Genomic DNA, 20,688 nt, shown 5'->3' with positions numbered 1-20,688 from the left:
ATGCAAGAGTACATCTCAAACTTCAAGAAAACCTAATATATAGTTGAATGAGGAAGAAGAAGTCTGCAAGCTCCTTTGTGTCTCTTGGTCGGAGGTGAAGAAGACGAACAAGAGCTCTTAGAAATGGTTTCTTTTCAATTAGGGGGTGACATGTAAATGTTTGTAATGGGCGGGATTAATGTATGGGACCCACCAGTAAATGCATAGGTTGACTAGGCATGCAACGTCAGCATTTTTAACTTTTTTAATTTGGTCTCAAATGGAACATTCAACGGCGTTACAAATATCCTCTATGTTTTGCCTACAATTGGCCTTTTCGCCAAATTCAGGGGTTGTCAAAGACAAAATACCTTTTATTTATTAATGACCAAACTTTATCTAGTCAACTACTAAAATCAATTCTCGTATGTCATAATGTTGGTGTTTCATACATACTATAAATTTTAAATAATAAATTTTTAACTTCATCTTTTCATCTTTTTTGTTATAAGATCAATTCCCATATTACCGTAATAAGATTCAAGTAAAGCATCAGCTTCTTTTTTAATCTTATGATTTAATAATGCAACTAAGCAATATAAAGGAGATTTTTTTTTCCAATATTTTTTTTAATTTTATTTCCATTACATCAACAATATTTTTAAATTTTAAATCATTTCTATATTTTGCAAACATTCACTAATTATAAACAATTGATTAACTAAAATACAAAATATTGGGTAATAATCACCTCAAACTACATTAGTTGCATCATAAAAAAAAAAAAAAAAACTGTACCTTCCCAATCATCATGAGTTATAAAATCATGAGGCACTTTTTTATTGTTTATCCCATATTCTTGACATAAACATTTAATTAAATAATATAATTTTTAATTTTAGAAATATGAGGTAAAATAATATTCAAAACTTCTTGCACACATAAATTTAAAACGTAACATGCGCATCTAATATGAAATATTTTTTCATTTAAAACGTCACATCTCATACCATCAATGTGGGACAAATGGATTGTAACATTCTGCTCTGATACCGACCTCTTCTCGAGGACAAGAAGAGCTTTTGCCCTTGTCGTAACATCCTATACCATTAAGATCTTTATCCATTTGTCCCTCCCTCTAACAGCTAGCTTTTAGGGGAGAGTTCTCTTAAGTCATATATTAAGTGGTATCAAAGCCTACACTGTCTCTTAGTTGCAATCGTGAGGCATAGATGGTGACGTTGGTATTGCAATGTTTGGCCAGGACTAGGTGGATTAGTGCAATACTAACTTGTGTGGGCGCTGAGACTACAAAATGTGGTGGAATGTTACGATCCATTTGTCCCACATTGGTAGTATGTAGCAAGGTTCAAAATATCGATACGCCCGATACGCCGATAGGGGCATATCGGGCAAATCGATACCTTGTTTTTTACTTTTTTTTTTTTTTTCGAAACTGGTTCAGGGGGCCGGTTTAGGGCTCATCCACCCCCTGAACCTATCAAACCCCCGATACACCCATTGTAGGGGCGTATCGGAAGGGTCCCAAAACGATACGTATCAACTGATACGGGCTGATACTTTGAACCTTGGTATGTAGGAGTGGCAATTTTTCACCCAACCCACCCAGTATCTAACCCACCCAACCCGCCCATTTACTTGGTGGGTTGTGTGATCAACCCATCACCCAACCCACCCATTTAAATGGGTTGGGTTGTGGATAACCATTACAAACATAAGTATTAATTCCTTACCCTTTTTTTTAATTTTCTTCATTTAAATTAAGCCTTGAACATTTAGTTGAATGGAGTAGTAGTTACAGTATCAAAATGGTGTCTTTTATCCAACACAAAATTCTTTGGAGTTGAGGATGACAATCATTAGAGTGCTGGGCTTGCCATTCCATTTGTGGAAGGAAGAGATATTTAAGGTGCTAGCTTCTTTTTGTGAGGCTCGTTTAGATGGTTTCTTTGATGTTGATCTCCACTCGGTTGCCTTGAAGTTGAGTGGGGTGAAACCTGAAGACATTCCAAGAAGAGTTCAGGTGGTAGTAGAAGGTTACACGTACTCTGTATGGTTGGCAACCTCCATTGAAGCACAACTGTGGAAGGAGGAAGGCGAAGAGACGGAGGTGGCAGCTTTACGTAGGGTGCAGATAAGAAACTTTGCACAAATTTAGCTAAAAAAATTTTGAAAAATCAGAAACAAAATGGGGAAGGTGACCTTTCAAGTAGGCTGGGGACAGAGGAAGGATAGGCAGCAGATCTTTTACGCAGGCTTTGACAGAGGGGCTAATTGATGGTGTTAGAGTCGTCTGTAGAGGGGTAGTATAGTCAATTTACTTTATGTTATATGCTTGATGTAGTTACAAGTAGATCCTAACTTAAGTGATGTGTCCCACACTTAAAGTGGGGGCACAATAGTCATTGTGCATTGTTTTAGAAACCTACAAAGAAAACTGGCTGACTAGAGAGAACTCTCTCAAGTTCGAACCAGATCTTCTTTTCTCTTCTTCTCTCTCTTTTTTTTTTTGACCAACAACCACAGATTTCATTAATAATGGAATAAAGTTACAAAGAAAGGGAGCTAAAAATTCTTAGCTCCCCAAGTAATGGGAATACATCTGACTTAAAAACACAATAAACTTACAATTGAGCCCAAAACCTAGAAGCCCTATTAACCCCTTGTCTAGCTAATCCATTAGCAAAGGAATTAGCATTTCTTTTTACCCAAGTACATTGGACTTCCATATCCATGATCAGCCATTTAAACTTTCTTTTCTCATTGTTGTAGCTCCACATCTTAGAAGTGTCTTCTTTCAACCAGTCCACTACAATTGCAGAATCTCCCTCTATAATCAGTTTCTTAGCATTAATTTCTTTGGCCCTTTGAATCCCTTCCAAGACTGCTAACACCTCAGCCCTCAAGGAGTCTCCATTCCAATTGGGCCAGAAAACAAAGCTATTGCATGACCTCTCTCATCTCTTAGTACCCCCCCAATACCCGAAGGCCCTGGATTCCCCATGCTACTGCCATCAAAATTTAGTTTGATAAAACCAGGAGGTGGAGGGTTCCAATTGACAGTCGAAATCTTCTTTCTTGAAACTGAGCTAGCAACTTCTTTCCAATTTCTTAACATATCATTTGTTGAAAAATCTATGAACTCATTCATTGTCTTAAGCCAATGTACTACCCTTATATGAATCAGTTCTACCATTGTTTCCAAGCCTCTCTCCTATTCCGAAAAGATCCTTGCATTTCTTTCTTCCCATAATGTCCAACAAACAGCAGCTCTCATGCATCTCCACATAATTTTTTGCCACTAGTTGGGGATATCCACCTGCACCCAAACAAAGAAGCAAACCAATCCCAAATATTTTTTGCCAAAATACAAGATATTAGTAAGTGGTAACCGGACTCACCAGCAGCTTTGCATAAAACACACCAGTGTGGAGACAAACAGCTATTGGGTCTTTTTCTTTGAAGTAAATCACCTATTTTGATTCTTTCTAGGAAAGCTTCCCAACAAAAACTCCCAACCCTCGGAGGTATAGGTTTACACCTTGGTTGTATTAAGGCTTTAAAGAAGGAGGCACAAGTGAAGGATCCGAAGGGAGACAAAGTCCAAATCCTATTATCTATCTTCTTCTCTTCTCTTCTCTTCTCTTTCTTCTACCCTTTCACCATTACTTCTCTCTCTTTATTATTTCGAACCTAAGAGCATCACAGGTCTGAACTTTATCAGATGGCAATACCGTAGGTAAGGTCTTACACGCAAATGGGAAGGTGAACAAAGTGGGAAGGACAGGAGTTGGACCGACCCAGGAATTCAAATTGAGAGACCTCGGTTCAGAACCCCACACGTGCTTCCTCTAGTGTTCATGTGGCAATTAAGGCCTGTCCAGGTATTGTTGGACCAGTCCAACCCATTGAGCTCATTACAAAGAGTCAATGGACCAAAGTGGTGAAGAAACACATGCCTCTTTAAACAGGCACATGACAAGGCAAGTTGGGGAGTTGATGGACAATAACAATGGTCCATCATCATCCCCTTCGAGCAAAATTTGATCGGCACATCTTTCTTGCAACCAGGTGGTGTCTTCGACTTGGGTTTGGGTTCCCAGCAAAGGAAAAGCAGTTTGTTCTCCAGAGTGGTGCAATCCCAAGTTTAAGAAGCAATCCTTCAAGTTCCAGCAACGGATTTGGAATCTAGCGAAGACGAAAGTGAAGCAGAATTGTTTGAATCTTCAAATATTTGTAGCATTGAGGAAAATGGAATGTTATCTCTGGAAGAGGAAAGCTTCCACATGGAGCTTCTGTTTATAGAAGAAAGTATATCAGAGAAGGAAGGCCAGTTCGATGTTGCACAGGATTTGGAACCTGCTGCAACCAAGGATAGTGATACATTGGAGGCATCAGTAGCTTTGGCTGAGATTGATAAGTCTGCTTCTCTCAACAAGACTCTAAGTCAGATTCGCATCAAAGTCAGGATTTCTATAGGATGATGTTGACTCCATGTTCTGCACGAAATTTGAATGCACTGGGAAGGAGAGAACAGGGAGAGGGACCTTCCACTAACAACTGTTATTTGGTTCCCAGCTCTACGGTTCAACCGTTCTACTTTTAAGGAAAGGGCTCCCAATTCAATACCCGATGGAATTCCAGCTCCAGTTCCAGTGAATCCTTGCAGCCTTCCCATTCCAGGTACCCTTGTCAATTCATTTTTCGGTACTGATTGTGCCCCTGTGCTTGTTACAGGTACTTCTGCTACTGTACCTGTTTCCCAACCAGTTGGAAAAGATGGATGTGGGTATATCAAGGAGAGATTAGAAGGTAGACAGGGGTTTGGGGGGGCCGGGGGGGACTTCCTTAGATGAAGAGGAGGCTGATAAGATTTGGAGTCTGACTTGGAATGAGTTGGAGGGGCTTAAAAGAAAGCATATGGAACAAGAAAGCAGGGACAAGTTGATGTTACCGGAAGGGAAAGAAGAAGAAACCTCAAGGGTCAAAGGGTGGTGATGCTCCAGAGGATGGGCAGAACCAGGAAAAAGAAGAACCAAATAAGATGAAGGTCTATAATAGGAAGAGTGAAGAAAAGAGGAAAAGGAGAAGGGAAAAGAGATAAGAAGTGGAAAGACTAAGATCAGATGTCAGGGGTGATTTAGAATTTAGTGGTAAGGGCGAAAGACGGAGAAACCCAAACTAGGGGAAAGCACACTTAAAGGGTTTTAGTGGAGCTAGTGTTATAAAGATAGTCAGTTGGAATGTAAGACGTTTGGGGAGTGTAAGGAAAAGGCAAGCTATAATAGATTTGCTGAGAAGAGAAAATCCAGACATTATTGATCAAAAAAAAAAAAGAAAATCCAGACATTGTAATGCTACAAGAAACAAAAACCTCAGAAATGGAAGGACGTTGGATCCACAGTGTTTGGGATTCAAGAAATCTTAGATGGTCTTGTAGTCCTTCATGTGGGGCTTCAGGAGGAATTTTGACAATTTGGAAAGACGAGGTGGTGGAGTCAGGGGAGGAGTTGATTGGAAGGTATTCAACTTCTTTGAAATTCCGGACCATGGGGGATGGATTTATATGGGCTCTCACCAACGTCTATGGTCCAAGTAGATACTGGGAAAGGAATGAGATGTGGGAGGAATTATTTTCCATTAGGGGCCTTTGGGAAGGGTCATGGTGTGCGGCCGGGGACTTCAATATGACTAGGTTCTCCGATGAAACAAACAACCCCAACTAACAGGTGACCACTAGCATGAGAAGGTTTAACAATTTTATAGAGGGATATGAACTGAAGGAACTGACTCTGTTGCATGCCCGTTTCACTTGGTCCAACTTTCAAGAAGTTCCCCATTGCTCAAAATTGGACATATTTCTCTTTAATGAAGCCTGGGAATCACATGAAGGAAACTTGGTGTCCAGAGCCTTACCTAGAGTCACCTTTAACCACTGTCCTATAACTTAAGTCCAGAAACCTTTCAAAGAAATTAAAGAGGTTGAAAGAGAAAATCAAGGAATGGAACAGGGATCACTTTGGGAGAATAGAGGAACAAAAGACTAACTTGATGTCCACAATAGAGGAGTTAGATGAAAAGGGAGCCCAAGGGACCCTAGTAGGAGAGGAAAAAGAATTGAGATGTAGGGTCAAGAAAGAGTTGGAAGAAGTTTTCTTAAGGGAAGAGATCAGTTGGAGACAAAAATAAGGATGCAAGTGGTTAAAACAAGGTGATGGTAACACTAAATTTTTTCATACTTTGGCAAATGGGAGGAGGAGGAAAAATTTTGTGGCCAGATTGGAGGTAGAAGGGCAAGAGATAACAAATCAAGATGAAATTGTCAGGATTTTTGTGACCACTTCAAATTAATTTTTAGGCAGCCCTTGGATGATAGATTATGACTAGAAGGGTTTGAATGGCTCCAAATGGAGACTGAAGTAGCACATTGGCTGGAAAGAGACTTTGAAGAAGAGGAAACAAGGATGGCCATGTTCTTAATAAAGTTATCGACAACCCAAGGCCAAATGGCTTTACTATGACTTTCTACCAAGACTGTTGGGATATTGTAAAAGATGATCTTTGTAAGGTCTTCAATGAATTTGTAGAGAGGTTTATTGTGAGTCGAGGGGTGAATGCAACCTTTCTTGCCCTTATTCCAAAGAAGACCGGTGCATGTTATCCAAAGGACTTTAGACCCATCAGCTTAGTAACAAGCATCTACAAGATCTTGGCTAAGGTTCTCTCTGTGAGATTAAAAATAGTTCTTCCAACCATAATTAGTCAAAATCAAGGGGGCGTTCATCCAAGGGAGCCAAATAACTGATCAAATTCTTATTATGAATGAATGTGTGGAGGATATGAAGAGATCGAGGAAGAAAGTGTTTGTGTGCAAATTGGATGTGGAGAAAGCCTATGATCTAGTAAAAGGAGTGTGGGGTAACCCAATGCCCCCAAGAGTGGAAGCTTTTTTTTGGCTGGTGGCACACAACAGTATTTTAACCTATGATCTCTTGAAATCCAGAGGCTTGCAGTTAGCAAATTGTTGTTTTATGTGTAATCAGGAGGAAGAAACAGTCATCCATTTATTCTTCTCTTGTAGTGTAGCAAACTTTTTTTTTATCAATAACAATGAATTTTATTGATAACTGAGAAAATCAGAATTACAAAGGAATGAGCTAAAGAATCTTAACTCCCTACCACTTAATGTACACCCTAACCATGAAACAATTACAAAACAGCCCAAAAGATAGAATCTGTTCACCCCTTACCTAGGTAGACCATCTGCCAATGCATTTGCACTTCTCTTTATCCATGTACAATGAATTTCAATGTCCTTAGTGAGCCACTTGAACTTCTTCTTTTCATTGCTGTATTTCCAGAGCATAGAACTGTCCTCTTTTAGCCAATTCACCACAATTTCAGAATCACCTTCTATGATCAAATTTTTAATATGCATTTCCTTGACCCTTTGTATCCCTTCAAGAACTCCTAGAATTTCAGCCCTCAAGGAATCTCCCACCCCAATTGGACCAGAATACATAGCTAGCAAATTCCCTTTTTCATCTCTTATCACTCCCCCCTACTCTGGAGGGCCCTGGATTGCCCATGCTGTTGCCATCAAAATTCGGTTTGATAAACCCATGAGGTGGAGTTGTCCAGCAGGAACTTGAAGTCTTCTTAATTGAGACTGAATCTGCAATCTCCTTCCAATTTCTTATCATCTCATCAACTGAGAACACTGTAAACAATTCCAAAGTTTTCAACCAATGTATCACCCTAATGTGGATAGTCTCCAAGATTACTTCCAAGCTTCTCTCCTTATTTGAGAATATCCTTGAGTTTCTCTCCTCCCAAACAGTCCAACACACTGCAACCCTAACACATCTCCACATGATCTTGGCCCTTTTGGTTGGTTAGTTAGGCATGGAAGTAAATAAGCTTTGCACATTCAAAGGGGGAGTCCACCTGCACCCAGACAAAGAAGTAAATCATTCCCAAATAACTTTAACAAATTAACAAGAAATTAGTAAATGGTATCTAGACACACCATCGGATTTACAAAGGACACACCAATGAGGAGACAAACAACTATTGGGTCTTTTTCTTTGAAGTAGATCCCCTATATTAACTCTTTGCATAAAGGCTTCCCAACAGAAACTCCCAACCTTTGGAGGTATAGGTTGACACCACACTTCTTTAATAGGGAATGACAATCCAACAGGAGAAGGGGGTAAAAGGGCCTTAAAGAAAGAGGAACAAGTGTAGGAACCTAAGGGAGTGAGTGTCCATATTCTATTATCTGTCTTTGATGGCTCAATGAAGAACCCTTCAAGAATGGATAATAAGGCTAAAATACAGGCCAACTCTATGTCCCTGACATCTCTTCTCAAACTCAGGTTCCATCCGACCAGAAGATGAATTAGAAGGTACAAGGAAGGAGGAAACTGGTTCATTTTTAAGGGTAGAGATAGCAAAGAGGCCTGGAAATTGATCTTTCAAAGAGGAATCCCCAACCCAAACATGTTCCCAAAATTTAATGAGGTTACCTAAGTGCAAATAATACCTGATCCATGGAGATAACAAGGGCAAGATGGCTTGAATAGCTTTCCAGGGAGATGTTCTTGTAGTCCTTGCTAGGATCCTAGAGTCCCATCCACTGTTTGCCATCCCATGAATACTTCCCACTATCTTAATCCACAATCTTTCTTTCTCCAATGTAAATCTCCACAACCATTTCCCTAGTAATGCTAGGTTCCTAATCCTTATGTTCCCAATTCCCAGACCTCCCTCCTTCTTACTCCTACATACCACCTCCCACCTAACCCTATGATCCTTCTCCTCTCCCGGCTCCCAAAGAAAATCTTTCATTAGTTTTTCCAGCCTGTTAACCACCTTATCCGGAATCTTAAAGACTGACAAAAAAATAGACAAGAAGGTTAGCAAGAGTAGACCTAATTAGGGTGATTCTCCCTCCAAGAGACAAATAATTTTTCTTCCAGTTGGCAAGTCTCTTTTTAAACCTCTCCACAACAGCGGCCCAAAAATCACCTTTCTAAGGATTATCTCCCAATGGTAAACCAAGTTAGTTTAAGGGCCAATTAAATACTACACACCCCAAAATATCTGCACACTCACAAACCTCCCCTTCCCCCATATTGACTCCAACTATAGAACTTTTCTCAAAGTTCACTCTAAGGTTTGGCATTTGCTCAAAAAGTTGTATAGTGAGCTTTAGGTTTCTAATCCTATTGATATCCCCTCCTTCACAAAACAGAATTGTGTCATCTGCAAAGTGTAGATGTGTAAGTGGTATGTTTTCTCTTCCAACTCTCCATCCTCTTATTAAATCCCTAGAATCTACTTTGGAAATTAGTCTCCCCAACACTTTTGCAACCAATGTAAACAAAAAAGGGGATATGGGGTCTCCTTGTATGATCCCTCTCAAAGCTGGGAAAAAGACCACTACCCCATTCACCAAAATGGAATAATGACAATCCCTAATGCAGCCTATCACCCATTTGCACCAAATGTCTCCAAACCCAAAGTTAATCATCACCTCCAATAGGAAGGACCAATCAACCAAGTCATAAGCCTTTTCCAAATCTAATTTACAGACCACCCCTCTTCTCTTGGATCTCTTAAAGTCCTCTAGACTCTCATTTGCTACAAGAATCCGATCTGTTATCTGCCTCCCCTTCACAAAAGCTCCTTGATTATTTGCTATGATTGCTGGGAGCGCCTTCCTAATTCTAAAGGACAACACCTTAGCAAACTTCATGTGGAAGTTTTTCTCCTTCTGTTTGGAGAGAATGTATTTCACCCTTTGTTCCGGCTGAGTCAGTGTTTTAAAAGCGCAAGGCGTAGGGGTCAATTTGCGCTTGAGGCGCAAGGCGAGGCACGCGCCTTTTTAAGCAAAAATAAAAAAAAAAATCCAAAAAAAATGCAACAAAATTTAAAAAAAATGCAAAAAAGTAAGAAAACTATTAAACATAATATTAATAAAATATAAACTTTAATTTTAAAATAAGTATTTTAAAAAACCTATTATCTAATATTAAAATACACAAATATAACATGTAAAGCATATTCAAATGAGAATTTAAAAATAAAATCAAATATATAAAACATTTTCAAGCATATAAAACCCACAATCTCTTTTTTTGTTAATTGCCTTACTTCAAGTAGCTAATGTGATGTAAAACATATTACATTCCTAATTCTACGAGCCACCTTTGTACCACGCCCCTCGAGGCAAGCCCATACAAGTCCATTTTAGGTCTTAAATTCTTAGTTCTCACACAAAAAATAATGATTTTATAGTTTTAATTGCTTTTTAAGAAGACATTTTATTAGGATGAATGAAAGAACAACATTACCAAATAGGGGTGCGGGGGCGGAGCCCCCGACCCAACCGTTAGACACAAAAAAAGCAAAAAAGCATCAAAGATTCAAAAGGCACACACCTGGGCTGAGGCGCAAGGCGCACCAGGCGTGCGCCTTTTGAAAGGGTTGCACCTAGGACCTAATAGAGGCGCCTACCTTGAAATGCACCTCACCTGTGCGCCTAGGCGCGCCTTTTAAATCACTGAGCTGAGTTATTTTCTAAATGGCCGAAAATCAAAGGAAGCAAGAAAGCCCAAATTCTATGGAGTTGTATTCCTTTTGTCTGTTATGTTGGTTCATTTGGAAAGAGGGAAATAGAAGGATCTTTGACAACAAGGTAAAGAATGTCGAATACTTGTTAGCAGGGGTGAGCAACTCGATTGCAGCTTGAGTTCTTAGTCTTCTAAAGTTTGACCAATTGAACAAGTCAGATCTGATCGAGAATTTTGAGTCTTTTACAATGTAATTTTGTTCAGTAGTTGGTTTTTCAACTAGACAACCATTTTTCTAAGATGTATTGCTTTTTTCAATTTTAATGAAATTTCATTTTAATCCTTCAAGAAAAAGCCTATGATCTGGTAGACTAGACATTCCTTGTTGAGGCACTGAAAAGTTGTGGGTTTGGGGAGAGATGGTGTAAGTTGATTTTGGGTTGTATTAATTCATGTCACTATTATCCTAATCAATGGGGTTGTGAGAGACTTCTTCCCAGCTTGTTAGGGTTTTAGGCAAGGTGATCCTCATTCACCTTTTCTTTTCATCATAGTAGCTAACATGTTTAGTAGAATGATCTTGAAGGCTGATAGGGAGAACAAAATAAAAGATCAGAAGGAATATGGTTTCAATGACACATTTAATTTGCAAATGATATCATAATATTCTATGATGGGAGAGGGCAAGATGTAGCGAGGACAATGTTTTAAAAGCGCAAGGTGCAAAAAACAAACAAGGGCCAATTTGCGCCTGAGGCGCAAGGCGAGGCGCGCGCCTTTTTAAGCAAGGCAAAAAAATAAAAAAAAAAAGATAAAAAATAAAAAAAAGTCAAAAAATTCACAAAATCACCAAAAAAATTTTTAAAATGCAAAAAAATTCAAAAAATATTAAACATAATGTTAATAAAAAATATAAACTTAAATTTTAAAATAAATGTTTTAAAAAACCTATTATCTAAAATTAAAATTCATAAACATAACATGTAAAGTGTATTCAAATGAAAATTTAAAAATAAAATTAAACATATAAAGCATTTTCGAACATGTAAAACCTACAATCTCTTTTTTTCCTTAATTGCATTGCTTCAAGTAGCTAATGTGATGTAAAACATACTGCATACTTGATTCTATGAGTTGCATTTGTACCACACACCTCGAGGTAAGCCCGAACAAGTCTATGTTAGGGTCTGATTCGCCCCAGGCCCAGCCGTTAGACTCAAAAAAAAAAAGCAAAAAGTGCAAAATTTTAAAAAGGCGCACACCTGGGTTGAGGAACCTACACCTTAGAGTGTTCCACAACTAGTTGGCCCTTGACCTACCTTGTAATCACTGGGTGAGGAACCTAAAGGAGGTGGTGAGGAAGTTTGAGCTAGTTTCTGACCTAAAATCAACATTGAGAAGCGTTGTGTAGCGGAGATCAACTTGGAGAAAGGGGAACTAAACTCTATTACCTACACCTTAGAGTGTTCCACAGCTAGTTGGCCCTTGACCTACATTGTCCTTCCTTTAGGAGCAAACCCTAGAGAAAGCAGATTCTAGATTCCAATTGTCGAGAGGTATGCAAAGAAGCTGGCAGCCTGGAAGAGAAATTGTGTCATTGGGCAAAAGAATTGTAGGTGTTCAAGACTGCTATCAGTCTTGACCACTAAGAAATTTCAGGTTCGATGAGAAGAGAAAGTGAAGTAGAAGAAAGAGTGGTGAGAGAGCAGTAGAACACAGATTTTGAGAACAGAATGTCAATATTCTGCCACCGCCACTTTAATTTAATATATATATGTTATGCTAGTTACATGAAAGGACATATCTGCCCTTGGTGTTTACATCATAACTGCTAACACATAACAAACAATATAAAACTGAAAAGTAAATAGCAACTAGGAATAACAGAATAACAAATTGACCACAGCTGTGACTAGATACATTCTACCCTACGGACAGAGTGGGACCACAGCTGTGGGGCCCACATCAATGTTCTCTACAAGAATAACTTTGATCAAATCTACTCTTGCGAACCTACCAATTTATTTTTTGTCAGTCTTTAGGATTCCCCAAAAGGAGGCAAAAAAAATTGAAAAAGACATGAAAGATTTCCTTTGGGAGCCGAGTGAAGGAAAGAAAGACCATTTAGTTAAATGGGAGGTTGTGTGTAAAAGTTTTCAAGAGGGTGGGTCGGGTATTGGAAATATAGATAAAAAAAAAAATTGGCTTTGTTAGGGAAATGGATTTGGAGGTGGCCAAAGGAAAGGGATAGATTGGCATGAAGTAATAGCTAGCATAGATGGAAGGTTGGGAAACAGTTGGGATGCAGGAGTATCTAACAGGGCTACACTGACCTCTCCGTGGAAAGCCATCCGCTGACCTCTTTTACATCGGACTGTCAGGTATGATGTTAACTCTAGAACCTCTATTAAATTTTGGGAGGATATATAGATTGGCTCTTGTCTATTGAAGGATCTTTTTCTACTTTATATTCGGTTTCCTTGTATAAAAATGCATGTGTTGAACTTTATTGTTCCTCCAGTACTCCTTGTGGGCCTCAATTGGGATTTTGGCTTCTATAAAGGTCTAAGAGATAGTGAAATCTTAGCTAGCTTGGATATGTTACAACTCTTTTAAAATGTTAGTTTGGACCCTGAGAAGTCTGGTAAGCGTATTTGCCCCCCCCCCTCCTAACGGTTTGTTCTCCTATGCCTCTTTGTTCAAGACTCTTTGTATTCTGTCTCTCTCCTAACTGGTGTATCTTGTGTAAATCCAATATAGAGTTGCTATCACTTACTAATCTCTTGTCCTTTTGTTGCAGAGATTAGGCTTTGGTTTTTTTCTTTGTTTGGGTGCAGGTGGACTTCATCATCAAAGGTCAACAAACTATTCGACCCTTCCATGATTACGCTACCAAAAAAGGGAAGAATAATGTGGAGATGTGTTAGAGCAGCCTTGGTGAGGACGATTTGGGAAGAGAGGAATGCTAGAATATTCTTAGAAAAAGAGAGGAGCAAAGAAGTTGCTAGGGATTGTGTAATGGTCAGGGTTATCCACTGGATAAAGACTTTGGAATTGTTCTCCAAATTCTCCTTTGATGATGTTTGGAGGAACTGGGAAGCAATTTCCAAAAGCTCCTCTAGAAAGGAAAGTGTGGAGATGCATTAAATACCTACTATGGAAGGTTTTGTGAAACTGAACTTTGACGGGAGCAGTCAAGGTAATCCAGGCCCCTCTGGTATAGGAGGGGTTTTGAGAGATTCTGAAGGTAAAATTGTAGCTTTATTCTCAGGCCCCGTGGGTTTGGGTGACTCTCTCAAAGCAGAGTTGCTTGCAGCAGTACAAGGAGTGCAGATTGCGAATGAGTTATAGCTAGTAAATGTGGTGATAGAAGGGGATTCAAAAGTGGTGGTGAGGTGGCTAAAGGACCCAAACTCTATAATCTGGTGCTACAGGAATGAAATGAAGAAGCTTAAGTGGCTCATTGAAACATGAATATCAGGATACAATGGGTGAGGAGATCTGCAAATGGAATGTCAGATGCATTGGCTAAGCAAGAGGTGAATAAGGATATTTTGTTTTGGGCTCAGTTGTAATTTTTATTTGCTTTTTGTAGAGAGGTAGCATCTCGTGCCTCTCAAAGGGATGCTTGTAAAGTCTTATCTTAAAGATTAATAAAATTTTCTGTTCATTCATAAATAAAAAAAAATTCTGTACTGAAAAGCTTGATTTTTAGTCTCTCCCCTAGCTCTAGCCCAAACAAAGATTTCAATTCCAATCTGATCATGAAAAGAAATGACTTAACTGAAGAATCTAATAACCACCACCACTGAAATTATATTGAGAACAATTGTTCATCATGAACCTTAAGATGAAAGTGATTGTTGCACAAAACGAAATGGCATTGCAAGATTCTAAGATGTATTTTTGAAAATAAAACATCTATACCATCATGACGTCATCTTTCCAAACAAGATCCCAGTAAAGATGATAGCTCCAAACCACTTGTTGGACACAAACCTGTCACCAAAAAAAGAATTGGAAGATAGATGTTAAAAATGTTCCTAACTGAAACTGGGGGATAATTCCTAGAGGGTATGATATACCAATGTCAACTAAAAAAAGAAAAAACGTGCACGGGATGGTAGCATGACTCACAGTAATCAGGATGTGTGCCAATAAAGAAGTTTCAATTACCAATTGAAAATAAAGGTCCCTAACTGAATGGGGAGAAATATATTGATCTTTTTTTTGGATCAGCAAAATAAATTCATTAGTTGATGTCTGAGATAAATACAAGGTTTTAGCTACACAGTATCCCAAAAAACTCATCAGAAATACAACTTGTCCACACTGTTTTGGTTTGTCATCCCCCCTTTTTTTCTATTACAGATTACAACATTGCCGAAAATAATGTGGACCTATCAGCTCCCTGTTTTGCTAGGACATTTGCCAACCTATTTGTTGTCCTTTTTACCCAGACAAAATTAGAGTAACAACTTTTTGCAAGAAAGTCAATTTCCCTAAAAGCAAATTCATATTTCTAAGGGGCTGAGTTGACTTGCTTCACCCAAGAAATAACCAACAGTCTCCCTCTACTTCTAGCTCTCTAACACCTAGTTGTACCATGGTTTTCGGACCGTCATTGACCCAGACAGTTGGACCGTTTGGCCTGGAAACCATCCAGGCAACTGGTTCCATTTCACCTTTAACCCATTCCTTGGCCAAAAACCGTTGACTTGGTCAGCGACCCGCTGACTCAGGTGGTCGAACCATCGACCCATTCGACCCAGACAATGGTTTTGGACCTTTTTATTTTAATTATTTTTTTTAAAATTGGAACGGTCTATCTGTTCAAACTGGATAGTCGAACTGTCATCTCAGAAACCGGTGGCCAAAGCGGTTCTGGTTCCAGGTCGGTTTTTAAAACATTTTGTTGTACTGCTAGTTTTAATCCTTGTAAGAGAGCCATTTTCTCAGCCTTTACCGAATCTCCAAATCCAATTGGCCTCGAGAATAAGGCCACTACTACTCCTTGATGGTTTCTAAAGAATCCCCCTATACCTGTCCTCCCTGGATTGCCAAAAGAGCTGCCATCAAATTTTAGTTTCAGTTTATTTGGCTCTGGGGGTTTCCATTCCATTCTCACTTCTTTGTGTGTATCTGTTTGTACCACACTATCACTCCAGCCCATTTCCATATTAAGTCATTTGTAGAGACATCTATGAAGAGTTCCATTGTTTTTGCCCAATGTGCAAATCTGACCTTTATAGTTTCAATCCTTTAATATCTTTCTTCCCAAATAGTCCATACTAGGGCTGCTCCTGTTATTTTCCACAAACATCTTCCCCTTTTCTTATGTTGCCTAAAGAAATTGGATTTGAATAAACTAACCATATCCTATGGGGTAACCCATTTGCAACCAAAGAGAGAACAGAAATAATAAAAAATACAAGTCACAAAAGAACAGGAGATTAGTAAATGAGGGAGGGTCTCACCACTAGCCTTACAAAGGAGACACACACGAGGAGAAAGGCAATTGTTTGGCCTTCTTTTTTGTAGCACGTCACAAGTGTTAATCTTTCCAAGGAACATTTCCCAACAAAGAGCCTGCACTTTAGGAGGGATTGGTTTGCACCAGATTTCTCTCACCGGGAAATTCACCCCTAAAGGTTATAAAAAAGCAGAGCCAAAATCATATTATTGTCTAGGTCCATACAACTCTTATAGCCCTTTGAATAAGTTCCATGATGGGTCAGTTATCATGCCCATGTTAAATGAACCCAATACTTCAGGCTTTGGCCACATATTGAATCACCAAGAGTCTGTATACAGGTCCCACAAAGGTTTCTTGCATTTAACCTCCATGATATTATATGGAGTAGCTTCCTAATTGTTTTGTTTGGTCATTGTATAGAGATTGCATTTGCATTTGGAAATCATAGAACTTAAGAAGATTGTAGAAAATATTTTGTTTCCTCTTGGTTTAGAAGTCAATATTCTCATGCAATGAGTAAACATTCCATCCTACATGTACATTCTTGAGGGTACAAACACTTGGAAACTACTATGTACCAATTTCTAATAAACTCTAGGTTCTAACTCCAAGATTAGTCTAAGGTTTTCTTTCTTTTCTTATTCCACAGATCTATTAATGTGACACTGTCTCTAACCATCAGATCTGCAGTTAAAACACCATGGATCTTTTATTTTTGATAGTAAACAAAAAAAAAAGAAAACTTCAATAAAATAAAAGAGAGAATACAAGAAAACAAGGTGATAAGGCATAACCCAATACAAGAAAAAAGAAAAAAGATAACAAAAATCTTAACAAGTGACCCCAACATTTTCCAACTGTTAAGTAGACCTAAAATCCAACCCAAAAGAATCCTTAGAGACACCCTTTTTTAATGAGCAAAATGATTTCATTAATATATCAAAGAGACACCCTTAAACTCTGGTAAAATCAAAATCCAATCTAACAAATTGGAACTGGTTCCCAAACATTGATTTTCTTTACTTCTTGATTTACCATCAAAGATTCTTCTATTCCTTTTTTCCATATCTCCTAGCAGACTACCAAAGGTAAACAGCTCCATACAATCTTTGCCTTTTGATTACCATGAAGCACTGGCCAAAGAGCAAAAATGGCATTGGGAGATCGAGGGCCTACAGCTCCACATTAAAAATCTGAAAAAAGAAACCACAAATAAATTTTCTATAACAGTGGATATGACTTTAAATAGAATGGATTGGCGAAACAGGATTCATGTAGCCAACCCCATATAGCTGGGATAAGGCATGGATGATAATAATGATGATGATAACAGCATCCAAAACACAAGTGAAGTATATCCTCCACATCAGTTTCACAAAGCACATACCTGCTATCCATCTGAATACCTTTACTTCTTCGATGATCTTTAGTATATCATCCATAGCAACCAGCCAAGCAAAAGCTTCAACTCTTGGAGGACTTGGATTACCCCTTTACACCCCCCCCAATAAAAAAAAACACCCTTTATTGAAGTTCTTTTAACCTGGTTTCTTGTCAGTGCTTTATATGAGGATTTCACCAACAATCTGTCATCTCTAGATTCCTTCCACCATCTTAAACCTGACCTCTTTGGATGGATCCCCACCACTTGAAGTTTAGACAGCAGCAACAAACAGTCCTCCAACTCCCAATCTAATAGAACTCTTCTGAAAGTAGGAAACCACAGCACAGCCCCTTGCCTCATCTCATAACATTGAGAAATTCTGATATTATTCTCAGGAAATCTGTACAATCTTACAAAGTTTCCCCACTCTTACCCAATCATCCTCCCAAAACTTAATACTAGAACCATTGTCAACCTGCCAAGAAGTGAAATTTGCCAATAACCTGACTTGTCCTGTGAAAGCAATTTGGATGGGTCCATTCCACCCAGGATAAGCGCTTTCCGTTGGGAGGTCTTTCACAACAAAATCCATTATTGCAAGATTCTAGAAAGGAGACCATTGTAGTGTCTCTCTCATGTTTCCCTGATGGGTAAAACTAGCTGTAGAAGCACTTTCCACATGCTAATCTCCTGCATCTATGTGACATCTATCTAGAAACACTTCTTTGCTTTATTTGGATGCAGGTGGTCTGCTCCTGATGACTTGAAAACTATTTTTGAGCCTCCGCTTCTCCAAGGAAGAAAGGTAAAATTCTTTAGAGATGCACTAGAGAAGCAATTCTATCATGCATCTGGGAAGAGAGGAATTCAAGACTGTTAAGGAGGAGCAAAAAAGTGTGGAGGAAATCATTGACAAAATCACTATAAAGGTTGCACATTGGGTGAGGACTATAGATGTCTTTTTTTTTTTATAAGTAAACATGAATTTCATTAATCAAAATAAAATGAAGGTGCAGTCCATAAAGGACATCGAGTCAACACCACACATACAGCTTGACATAAAACTAATGATATACACAAAAATCAACTGAAGAAACAATCAATGTCACAACTTTGTAAAACTAACACCTCTATTGAGGACACTAGACATGCTTTCCCATTTTCTATTGATGATATTGGCATATATTTGAAAGTGGTGGCTGATTCCTCTTTGGAAATTTGGAAACCAGCCGCAGTTTGATGCCCCCATCCTCCTTTGTGCATCAAGCTGAACTTTGATGGGTGCAGCCTAGGGAGTCCTAGAAGCTTGGGGATTGGAGGTGTATTTTGTAATGAGGCTGGTCATGTCTTAGAAATGTTGACCAATAGGAGTAGAAGTTTCAATAAGAGCACAGCTAACAGCAGTACAGATGGGATTAAGGGCAAAATCCCTAAATTACAGAGATACTATCATTAAGGGAGATTCAAGAAGTTATCAGCTGGCCGCAGAATAATTTGGAGGGTCCATCACAGTATAGGAACATGCTAAGGGAAACTAGGGGCTCCTAAAAGGGATACATGCCAGTATCGATTGGGTGTCGAGATCAGCAAACAGCTCAGCAGACATGCTTGCACATACTTGCAAAACAAGGGCTGTTAGAATCCAAATGTATTGGGGCTTGGTAGATTTGGGGCGGGGGGATTGTAAGCTGATGTAAGCTTCTGTATGGTTCATAATTTCAACCAAAGTTAACCACCCCATACTCGCAAGTCACAAGCATGGTTCATAGTATCAATATCGATGAACATTTCACCATGTAGAATTGGAGAAATTTTGGAGATATTTCGCTAATTTTGCTAATATATTTGGAAAATCTAAAAAATCAGGAAAGTTTTCCAAGTTTTCTAGAAACATAGAATTAGTTAATAAACCTTCAAGAAATCTTTAGAAGAAATACAATTGCACATTTAAGGCTCAAAACCATAGCAAAGAACTATCTACATTGGCATTGCCACTCTTCTTACCATTATTGTTGTTCTTGAATCTAGGAGGTATAAACTCTAGATGTAGCTTCCAGCAGGTATCCTTCGTGTGCTTAGGTTTCTTGCAACATTCACATACTACATCTTTCTTCTCAGTAATGACCCTTGGCTTCATCCCAGCATTGGCAAAGTGACCTGTTGAGACTTCTGTAACCTGCATTTGTCTCTGACTCTGCTAACTACTAACCATGGCATAGGCTTGAGATAAGGTCACTTCTGTAACCTGAATTCGAAGACCCAATTTCTCATCCACTAACCTCCTATGAGTCTAGGCATCTTTAGTACACCCCCACACAACAGTCTCCATCAAGTTAATCTCCTGCCAAAGATATTTCAGTATTTTTTATGTATTTAAATAAAATTTTAATTAATATTTTGTTATAATTTAAGCTTTTACAGCTGATTGGTGGGTTTCATATGGTGTTTCAGCTCCAAATTTACAAAAGATTGCAATTAAAGTTCTTAGTTTGACATGCATTGCATCTAGATGTGAGAGAAATTAGAGTGTATTTAAGCATGTAATTAAAACTTCACTTAAGATTTTAACATTATACTTTTATATTTTATAATCCATTATATTTTGATACTTTTAGTTTTAAACTTCTAATTTTATTAATCAATCTTATGTTTTATGAATTTATGCAAATCCATACCCAAAAAAGGAATCGGTTGGATCAAAAGTGATCGAATGACTTAGTCTTCATTAAGTTTAACCAATTGCTTAAAGAGAACGTTGATTAACGTAGTGTCACTGACCCTATATCTTTGAAAGATATAGATGAAAGTAATGAATAGTTATTAGGGGAGATGACACGTGAAGATAGTGGAGCAGAAAATGATCGATGATGATTCTTTAACATGGGGATATGTGGCTTTTGCTTCAAGAGTCGAAGAGCCAATAAGGATCACAAGAATTAGAGGTTTAGGTGTACCTTCAACTTCTCATGCAAGAGCAACAACATCAGCCAATGCAAGAAGGTCTAGAGGGGGTTCAAGTTCTCAACTTCGTTTGGAAGATGAAGAATTTGATGAAGAAGAATCAGAAGAGGCATTGGGAGACTATAATTCTGATGAGGATGATGAAGTTGAACTTCCAAATGAAAAAGATGACGAGGAAGAATATTATGGAAATGAAGACTGAATGGGTGACACTTGGAGAGTAATTTATTTCAGCCAGTTTGTTTTAAAAGCTTGAAGAATGAAGATCTACTCTTTTTTTGTTTGTTTTG

The 20,688-nt window shown here is 38.5% G+C and overlaps 1 protein-coding gene across 22 annotated transcripts in view; it reads right to left on the bottom strand.

The window, feature by feature from the left end:
- LOC104604149 (4-hydroxybenzoate polyprenyltransferase, mitochondrial) overlaps positions 1 to 20,688 on the bottom strand; it is a 60,336-nt gene that overhangs the window by 13,222 nt on the left and 26,426 nt on the right. For 17 of the 22 annotated variants that reach the window (XR_016082510.1, XR_016082508.1, XR_016082513.1 and 14 more), the window contains one exon: positions 14,505 to 14,576. Coding sequence is in view for 5 of the 22 variants with exons in the window: in XM_010268400.3 (XP_010266702.1) it covers positions 14,507 to 14,576 (70 nt within the window). In the remaining 17 variants the exon portion in view is untranslated. Of the gene's footprint in view, positions 1 to 7,250; positions 7,948 to 14,504; positions 14,577 to 20,688 lie in introns of all 22 variants that reach the window. The other 5 variants (XR_016082509.1, XR_016082511.1, XR_016082515.1 and 2 more) reach the window with 1 other exon arrangement.

This window comes from Nelumbo nucifera, chromosome 2 (assembly GCF_055504915.1).
Source record: "Nelumbo nucifera cultivar China Antique chromosome 2, China Antique-T2T, whole genome shotgun sequence".
In the NCBI taxonomy this organism is placed as follows: Eukaryota; Viridiplantae; Streptophyta; class Magnoliopsida; order Proteales; family Nelumbonaceae; genus Nelumbo; species Nelumbo nucifera.
The sequence above is the reverse complement of the archived record's forward strand: the minus strand, read 5'-3'. Positions and strand labels throughout refer to the sequence as shown.